The sequence below is a fragment of the Monomorium pharaonis genome, chromosome 2 (assembly GCF_013373865.1).
Source record: "Monomorium pharaonis isolate MP-MQ-018 chromosome 2, ASM1337386v2, whole genome shotgun sequence".
Taxonomy (NCBI): Eukaryota; Metazoa; Arthropoda; class Insecta; order Hymenoptera; family Formicidae; genus Monomorium; species Monomorium pharaonis.
The window spans coordinates 20,679,286-20,689,961 of NC_050468.1; the positions used below are offsets into that span (position 1 = coordinate 20,679,286).

A 10,676-nucleotide genomic window follows, 5' to 3' on the forward strand; every position below is an offset into this window, starting at 1 on the left:
TCCATGTTATCGCCAATATTATGTCGAATCCACGTAACAATAACATGGGTTTCACGTATTATTTTTGTCGGACAATGAAAGAAATTCCGTTTTATAAGCGCTCAACAAATGATGGTAGTCCAATTAATCGACATATGTTTACTTATCATTCATTACGGAGATAAAACATTGGACATTCCCATTGCCTCATGTTTGTATAATTCTGGTCCAAAGCTACGATATCTTTTTCTGCCTGTTTCTTGTTTTCAAGACTGCTGATAATAGATATCAATTTTTAGACTTACTTGATTAAGGTGCAACTTATTTAATTTTAAGGCACAATTCCTAAAATTTTTTGTTTTTTGACATTTCAAAAGCATAGTAATGAAAACAATATTATTTTGAAATTCAACAAATATTAAAAAATTTATTTAAAAATAATTTTTAATTATTAAGAGGAAAAAATTTTATGAATACTTGTTAGAATCAAAATAATAAATTGCTTGTCAATTTGTAAAATTTTCATGACCGTTTCAAGCTCGATAAAAATGTGGCACGCAGTTCATATGAGATTGTAAAATTCACAGAAATTATTGTTAGGTACCAAGATTCGTCGCAATACTACTGAAAGATCGACATTGACAATTCTTACATGTATATGTAATTCCAGCACATATTGCATTTCCTATATTATACATATTTTCAATTTAGAAAATTATTGTTTTACAATTGTATTAAAATTTTTACATTAGTATCAATATATCAATGTACTTTTCAAATTATATTATTTGATACAGATAACATATATATTCGTGAATTTCGTGACTCTAAAAAATTAAAATGTATAAAATGTTTGAAAATGTATAAAGACAAATGATTACTTTTGCGTATTCATATTTTTAATATTGTCTGATAATGTATGTATGTGAGGTATTAAAATGAACACATGCAATGATGCTCTAATAGAATTATATTATTTTGAAAAGTGTCGTTAGGAATCCTTCAGGCATATTAAAAGATTAACAAATTGCGTATGTACAAACAATTAATATTTATTAATTCAATATTAAAAGTAATGAGCTGTGTATTTATTTCTTAGATCTTGTTGAACGAAGCAATGTCTACAGATTGAACTAACTCTTCGAAATCTTGAATCTGTTCAATCAGCAAATCCACTGATACTTTTTCGTCTTCTATCACACACATTATTTGTAACTTGGACATGCCATAGCCCACTGGAACAAGTTTTGCTAAAAAATATAAAATTCAATTATACAATTTGCTTATATCAATCTAGATATATGTATCGATACACAAATAAGGTATATGACTTACATCCACCCCAAAGAAGACCATCCATTTCAATCGATCTCACTGCAGTTTCTACTTGCTGCATATCAATTTCATCTCCCCAGGTCTTTACATCTAATACGACACTTGACTTGGCGATAACCGTGGGCTTTTTCGATTTTTTGTCCGCATACGCCTTTAATCTTTCTTCCCTGACTTTCGCTGCTTCCGCATCCTCTTCTTCGTCTGAGCCAAATAGATCTAGGTCATCGTCATCATCGTTTGCCTTTGTTGTGGACGAAGCTAAGGCTGAGGATGGGGCTGGGGCCTTAGCTGAGGCGCCAAAGATGTCAGGTACTTTCTTTACTCCAGGAAGTGTCTTTAAATCGTATGTTTTTATGTGGTTGTACCAACGGCGTACGTGATGATTAGAAGACTGTGTCGGTGGTTTTCCCAGTGCCTCGAATACTGCAGCATCAGCCTGAGTTGGTTGATATCTGTTGAACATAAATTCTATAACATTTTGCAAAGTTAATCTTTATTACATCAATTTGAAACACATAATAAATATTGATAAAAAAGACTTACATTTCTTTTGCAATGCTTTGTCTGTAAATGCTAATATTGCTTTAATATTATTAATTATTGAGTCACATATGATATATTCATTTTTTAACTCTTTATTACCAGTCTTACTATAAATAAATTAAAAAATAATATATATTATAGATGGTATAGGTAATATATACAATTTTCAAAAAATAAATGGAAGTTTTTAAAACCAACTTTATTATCTACATAAAGAACTATCTGTGTAATATTTTTGATTTTGTAATACACATTATCACAGCATTTAAAAAAAAGATACAAAAAAGTAACAAATATGTGAATGGAGAACATTCTGAACCATGTATACCAGAAATGATTGAGATTTTTACTCATACATGTTCAGAAACATATGATGCAGATATTAACAATCATATACGGAGAACCATATAAATAAGCGAGTTCGTCAAAGAACTTCTAAACTTCTACAAAAGATTCAATGAAGATGGAAATAGCAAAGAAGAGACGTAAAAAATGCGAAATATGCGTGTGGGGGAAATTTGTCCAGTGTGCGAATGTGTGCATCCATGCAACACATGTCCATACGTGATGCTGGAAACAGCGCGTACTTCTACTTCGACCGAGGGCTGCAAATTAGGATGCTGCGCAGTTGCTCACGATGGAACGAGAGAATCTCTTCTCGCGAGAGAATTACGGCGAGAAAGAGAGAAACAGAGTGTGTGTGCGTGTGCGTGCGTGTGTGTATATGTACCGTGTACATAGAATCAGAATCGGAAATAGAGCCAAGATGCCGACAAGCAGAGCACGTGTACCGGGAGATGTTAGTGTCTTGCCGAAAACGTGCTAAAAGTAGGCTCACCCCTCGATGTAACTGCGATCGGCGAGGTAATCGTTAAGGTATCCGACGCCCTTATCGGTCTTCAGGTCACAGACAGACATAGCGACAACGTGTTGCAGGTGAATAAATAATTAACCGTGAACTCGAGACGATCGGCAACGGAAACCCCTTCTGACTTCTTCGTCTGGTCGCCGAAAGAGAGAGCTGCGCACCGCACGACGAGGTGACGGCGACGGCCACCGCGGCCGGATCCAACCCGGGCATAGCTCGATTTCAGAGTAGCGATGTGACGTTTATTCCGGCGTGTGTCTGGCGCGCCTTCAGGTGCGTTTTCACCGCGTGCCGCTCCAATCGTTTGAGCGCGACAAAATAAATCACGTGACTACGTTTGCTGCTAAACTATTTTAGCGGTAAATTTGTACATAAAAATCGATAGAAGCGACAAAATTAAAAGATAAAAACAATGGTTGCAAGGCTTTCAGTATTATTATCGTTTATAAAAAACAATTGTGTATTATGGCTTCCAAGAAAAAGAAATATTATAATTGGATATTATAATGGAATAACTTATTAATTCAGAGCAAAACTATATAGTATACACAGTTTTGTGATTAATTGAGACAGTACTTAAGACAATCGTAAATTATAAGAATCGACTGTGCATGAATACCAACATGATAAATTTATGACAAAAAATTATTAAAAAATTGAGTTTGATTGAAAATTTATGCCTTATTAATGTATATTAATAAATATTCTTTGCTTTAATTGAAAATAAAATTATTTTTTATATAAATTTTAATTAGAATAGAGAATAATTTGTAATTGATGGCAATATAACAATAAATATGCATATAAATTTGGTAATTTAACGTTAACAATGTTTTGAATAAAAAGTCAAGAATTGTTAAACTGTTTGACTAAATAATTAATTCATTTTACATTTAATTTATAAATTGCTATTAGTATGCTATGGCTGCGTTTCAAAATTTACTGTCAATACTGAAAATCTATAGTACACATAGATTTTCAATACTGATAATAAATTTCGAAACACAGCCTAAATAAAAGTATCCACAGAAAATAAAACAGATCTTTAATGCATAAAAGACACCATTAAGGATCATGCGCAGTATCTTTATAATATTAAATTATCATATTCTTACTTACCGACATTTAAACATTTTTTAATTAAATTTAAAAAGCGGACTTTGAGCGACAATTTTCCTTCTCAAGAAAGATTCTATGCATGAAAATATACGAATTCACAAAGTTAGAGGAAAAAAGAAGAAGAAAGCATTATATACTGCATATAGTTTACCGAATATTTTAACGTTTCAGTTGAAATTGCTCGATTACGATAATGTAAAATATGAAGAAAGTTATTTTTGCTACCAGTGGTAGGGGTCACATTCTGTCTTTCTAATCAGTAACGTATGTAGTAGGATGATTGTGCATCCTGTATTATAGTTAAAATAATTTTTTATTTATGTATATAATTTATATATGATTATACATGAGCAATTTTTTCCAGTTTTTTATATTTAATTAACTTTTTGTAAAAGAAATAATCCAAAATTTATCTTTTTAATTAGTTTTTGTTTTTTTAGTATAACTACTATTTTTTTATATCAAACATTTTTACACAAAAAAGAAATTAGTATAAATATATATAATATGGACATATTTTGCATATAATTATATATTTATATATGTATAAATATCTTTTTATATGAAAAATTTCGTACCGAGCAGGTATTCATATTGTTGATAAAACCTTGGAAATTCTGGACATTTTGGAGAAATTGAGGAGAGTGGTAAAAAGAATTCGATTAAGAAGTCGTGTCTAAACAGTTCTAAACGAATGCCATCCAGGCCAGTGAGTATGGCCCACTTGAGCATTTACAAAGGTCTGACGTTATCGAAGCGTAAGTTGTTTATCCCGTCTCCCAAGTGATTGATAAAACGCAAAAATAAAAAGCGATAAAAATAAGAAACGACTAAGTATTACATATAGTTTGTTGCAAAATTGTAATTTATAATTCTTATTCTGTTTATTTTCTCTTACTTTAACTCTCTTTATCTTCCTTTATCTCTTTTTATTTCTTTACCTCCCATTACACTTCAATTATTACTTCTAATATAAATAATTATACAAAATATCTATTTAGAATAAAGCTATAGACATCAAAATTGATTCTGAATTGTGTAAACGTAGTAATCTTGTCTTTAACAAATGCCATATATTAGGGGAATAGGTTTTACGATTTAATTTTTTAAAAACGTAGAAAAACAGGAAGACTTCAAGCATCTGATTCTCGCGTGCAAGAGTATGTATTGAGCAAATTAACGCTTACGTCTAAGAAGCTTGTGAGATTTAACTATACGTGGCTATTTTAGCTCATTTTATGTATTACCCACTCATGATCTGTAAGTTAATTACAAAACAGCGGAAGTTTTTGCGCTGTCTTATTACGACCCATTCATACATGAAATAAATAGGTTTTTTTTCTAAAGTATTCAACTGACTACATAGCTGAAAATATTAATAATTATATAAGACGTTCAAGCTGATTCCTAAAATGTTAAAACATATTTCACACGAATTAAATGTTGAAATGTATCTTACATGAATTCAATTTATAATTAAAAATTACTTATCTTTTCGTAAACAAGACGATTGCATAGTCAGTTTAAATATACGATATGTGTACATACCAATGCTATTTCCGGTGCATAAGAAACGCGAACTTGTACTAGGTAGTTATGCATATGTATTATATACGACGTATAACGAATACGTACATATACAAAAAAAATTCAGATACTAGATTGAATTAAAGGATTAGATCAGAAAAACGAAAAAATTTATTTTTATTTTTTGTCGTTAAAAAATTTGTAAATTTTTATTGATAATAGAGAAAATACTTCTCAAAATTTAAAAAATCAAGAAATTTATGAATGTTTTTTTTAACACAGCTGTTCATATACATACATTACATAACATTATTTTGTTATGTACACATTAACCTTTCTTTGCTTATTGCTTATTTTTCAATACTACAACTAGCAGTTTTATTACAAAAATTTTAAATATTATTCATTTATAGTTTTCTTTAAAAATTATGATAATTAAAGAACTTTTTTCTAAAGAACAGTGTTATTGTATTTTAGGAAGCAGACAAAATCTGTAAAAAAATTTGGACAGACATATATTAGTAATTAAATACAGCACATAATTTACTTTAGTAATAAAATTTATAAATGCATAGATTTACTTCACTTTAAACATTTCTTACATATAAACAAAATTTTTAATATAGAATATAATTCAAAAAACTTAAATGATAATGTTTAATTGTATTTTTATTAATAGAAATTATTATAGATAATTTAATAGAAAAAAGTTGGCAATATCACACGTGTCTCATGATAAAAATTTAAAGATATTGTATACACATAAATACCATTAATAAAAATTTATAAACTGAAAAATCAAAACTCACTATTCAATTCGTTAAACTGCAATAGATGTTCATATCTTGCTTTTGGAATGTAAATGTATATCTAAGTACTTTTTTCAAGGCATATAATATTTTAGTACTTGAACGATTCGTATAATTCAAATTGTAGATTTAAAAAATAAGTTACATATTATATATTCTCCGCGTTACATATTATATATTTTCCGTGAAGAGTGAAATTAATTAATAATAATTTATTAGTAAAAATAATAAGTAAAAATCATATTTTTTAATCATGATAATTGTAGAATAATATAACTTTTGAAAAATTATAATAACAAATAATAAGTATAATAATAAGTATAATAAATAAATATATTTTCTATTATATCTAAATATTTATAAAAATTTTTAATATAGATTTATGTAAATAGATTAAGGTAAAACCATGTCTTTTTACGTATAAGCTGTCCATTAATTTTATTTTATTTATTTATTTTTAAATGTCTTGTATCATTCTGTTAGCCTTGGCCTGGCGATAGCGCGGTCGCATTTGTATGCCTACTATTTTTTTCACGGACATTTGAATTATTTATCTATCGAAAAGAAATAAAACATTCACGTCGCACGGTTCTTTCCTTCTTATCCGATACGTTAAATCGTGGATCTACGATATGAGAGTACTTGATATGAGAATACTTAACATTTTTTTAAATTTAGGATACAAAATGACGGTGTGACAGGCTAGTAAGATGATGTAACTGGCTAGCTCAAACAATTTTCATCTGATTTACTTGAAATTTTAACTGTAACTTCTTAGATTTTCTATTGCGATACATACGATCGATTTTTAAGAAATATTAATTTTTCGCGAAAAGGCAATAGTTTGAAAAAAAATTTTCAATTTTACCCGAAAAACCGGCTGTTTATTTAAAAAAGTATTAATCATTTGTAAAAATTTACAATAAAATTAGCAATTAAGATTCAAACTAAATATTTTTAGACCGTGCAAACATTTCCATTATTTTAACATATAATTTAAACTTTAGCATGTGTTTCTAAGGTTTTTAGTATCATAAATTGTGTCATCAATCGATGTTTAAATTTTATTATGAGCCATTTACATATATGTATATAATTACAATTGTATTTATATATGTGGTTGCCAATACAGCATTCAAAAATATTTTAATGAAGTATTCCTGACGCCTATCCCTATATTTTTATAATAACCTCTAAATATTGATGTATATTTATCACTTGATTATTACACATTCTCCTGATTCAATCAATTCTATGAAACGTTTATTATTTTATAATCCACAAGAATATTCTATGTATATTTTTGTACAAAATGATTCATTATTAGCAGCCATTGTGACAAAAAATAATGCTTTTATATAACGAATTTAAAGTCAAAAATAACAATAAAATTTACTTCCCAAAAAACAAAGATTTGCTTCTTTAAAAGTTTTTTTAAGTTTATTCACAACTTAATAAGTTTATTATTGATATTAATTATCATACTTGTAAATTTGATTATCTAGAAATAGCTAGGGATTTAAATGATTATGTTATTTTATGTCTGAATTATTTTTTCACATAACTGACCTTTTTCTTACGCAATCAATAATAAAAGTTAGATAATTTAGTATTTAAGAAAATTTATCTCTAACGAATGTACCGGATATATGGATAAACTTATATTTAAGAACATCTCTCAAATTAACGGGTATGTCAGATATACAAATAATCGTTTATATTTAACTCGAGAGTGATCCAATCCCGATCATTTTGTCTCGTTACTTTTTCGTTTTTTTTTTTTAATTTATAAATAGGTGCATTATTCTTACACTAAAAAAAAGTTATTAATTTGACTAATAGCGAATTCGGTTGCTTGCACTAGTGCGCACTGAGTGCGCAACTAAGGCTTGTTTACATACTTTACATCAGTATTCTTATATTTAAGAATACATGTTCAAAAACTATTTAACCAAAAAAATAATTCTATGGATGTTGTACAGATCATTTTACTGGTTAAGAAGTATTTTAAGAAGAATTTAAGATGATTCTTAAATATAAAAATTGACTATAAACAAGCCTTAATATACACTCAGTGCGCACTAGTGCAAGCAACCAAATTCGCTATAAATTTTCACATTTCTTCAATTCAAGTATTATATGTATTTTAGTAACATATATAATTTAAATACTTGAATTTATAAGTTCTAATTTTTTATGTATTTAAACAAGTCTCAAATTTATTACCCCATCTCTTTCTCAACACGATATTCAATCATAAATATTTACTATTAATTTTTTAAATATTATACAAATATTTTATATATATTTTTTATATACATGAAGCAAAAAATTATAAAATCTTTATTTAACATATAATTAAAATTTAAACTAAATATTTTATACAATACTTACAGTAAATAAAAAATTTTTATATATGTATAAATATGTATAAATAAATATTTATACATATTTATGACAAATGTTTTAATTTAATACCACAAAAATATTTATAAATATTTGTAATATACTCAAATAATTATTATATGAACATTTTTTAAATCGTTTATAAATATAATGTGTTTGAATTTATTAATTTTCTATGTATTGACTTTATTTAGAAACCTTTATTACATACCGATTAAAAAAAATTTGTTTCAACATATCTATTTTATTTCTAAGAGCAAATAATGATTCATTATGTAATAATGATTCATTAATTACCTCGCTTCTCGACAGAAGCTGTGAAATAAAATGTAGAGGAATAGATATTATATGTCGTTTGACAGTCTTAGTTTCCAAGATAGAAAACATGTTGCTTGATATAAATTTTTAATAATTTTTAAAAATGTTTTATAAAAACAGATAATTGTTTTCTTGTTATATATATTACCCAGACAATTCGTTTTGAAAACGGAAGTGATTTTGATACTACTAATTTCAATGAGACACAGATACAAACTCAACAAAAATACAGATCGGAGTGTATGTCGAATATAAGGAAAAAATAACAAAAGCGTAAAGGTTAATTTACAAAGTATGTACTCTTAGCTTCCTATTTCTAGTTTGTTATCTACTGCTTGTCTTTTTGCTGTTTTATCGAAATTGGCGAGATAAAAATGAACAAACTCTGAAAGACATACGAAACACTTGATAAAATAGTATACGAAGAAATAAAGAGATAATAAGCAAAAAGCACATTGTAGATTAGTCTTGAACGAAATTTTCAGGAATGTAAATTGGAAGTGGAATGTAAAAGAGATGTTTTTTGTCTTTTTAATTTACACTTGCTAAAAGTTAAAAATAAAATTAAAATTTCTGCAATTTCTTTTTCTGTATATTTAACTTATGTTCTAATTTTTTTGCCACAAAACTAAATGAAATTTATTAAGAATAAAATGCTTTCTTTCTTACATTCTTGCGTCGAAAAAATAAAATTTATATAACAGCAAAGTTTTTTACTCATCCAAAATTCATATCCTTTTATTCTAAGGCCAATATTTATAGTTGATTTTTATTTCAAGACCGTTTCAAGTAATGTTTTAAGGTGCTAATGTGTATGCTAATACGATTTTGTGATTAACTGATGACATTTTAAGTTATAACAATACTTAAGATGACTTCAAAGTTAAGAATTGACTATGCATACCAGCTTAAGAGATTCCTAGAAACCTGATGAAAATTTATATGATAAAAACAAAATTTATGACGCATATTATTTTATAGTATAGTATTGATCTGTTGAAACTTGTTGAGCTATAGAAATCGTGATTGTTTACGTATACATAATATAAAAGTTTAAGTATGATAAGATTAGTTAAAAATTTATTTATTTAATTTAATTAATTTAAATTCAATAAATTAATTTTCAAAATAATTTAATTTAGATAAGTTACGCCATTCTAATTTAATATAAATAATACCTACTTTTCGAAAATAACTTTTAATTTGAGGTAATTTAATCTTAACGCAACTTTTAATTGCATTTATAGTTTTTGTTCATACAACTTTTAACATTTAAATTATTCCTGACAAGTAAACCATTAACTTAGATAAACTTTATTGGTTAAAAACGTAGTAAAAAAATATATAGTAACTTAATTATTTTAATAATCTACAATGTATTATAGTTAATGACTTTTAATATATAAAAACTAGCTCATTCCAAATGACTGTCTCAGGCAAGAAGAGAATCGAAGTAATTATTTCCAAATTAATATTAGCGATATTTTCGAAACTGAAATCTTACAATTGAGGAGGGGAGGGGGTTTCCTGTTTTCAATTATCTATACATTTTTCATCGCTCAAAATATATCTTAATTGTATTATTGTGACGAGCGTGTTGTTATTGTACAGCTGTGAAATCTGGCGTTGTGCCGAGGAAGTCGATTTCAAGGTAACCAATCATGTGACTAATATAAACGCTCGTGACTTATATATGACATATATGAACGCTCTAAAAAACTTTAATGAGTGTTATTAGTATTTGTTTTTTTTTTGCGCATGCCGCTATCGTG

At 27.3% G+C, this 10,676-nt stretch overlaps 1 protein-coding gene across 1 annotated transcript; it reads right to left on the reverse strand.

The window, feature by feature from the left end:
• Window positions 1-1,006: 1,006 nt before the first annotated feature.
• Window positions 1,007-2,941, reverse strand: LOC105835411 (elongation factor 1-beta'). The gene is made up of 3 exons (XM_012678674.3): window positions 2,696-2,941; window positions 1,315-1,766; window positions 1,007-1,229 (listed from the first exon to the last, which is right to left on the reverse strand). Exons 1-3 carry the CDS (start codon window positions 2,773-2,775, stop codon window positions 1,075-1,077), a joined length of 687 nt encoding a protein of 228 aa, XP_012534128.1. The 5' UTR covers window positions 2,776-2,941; the 3' UTR covers window positions 1,007-1,074.
• Between the last annotated feature and the right edge of the window lie 7,735 nt (window positions 2,942-10,676).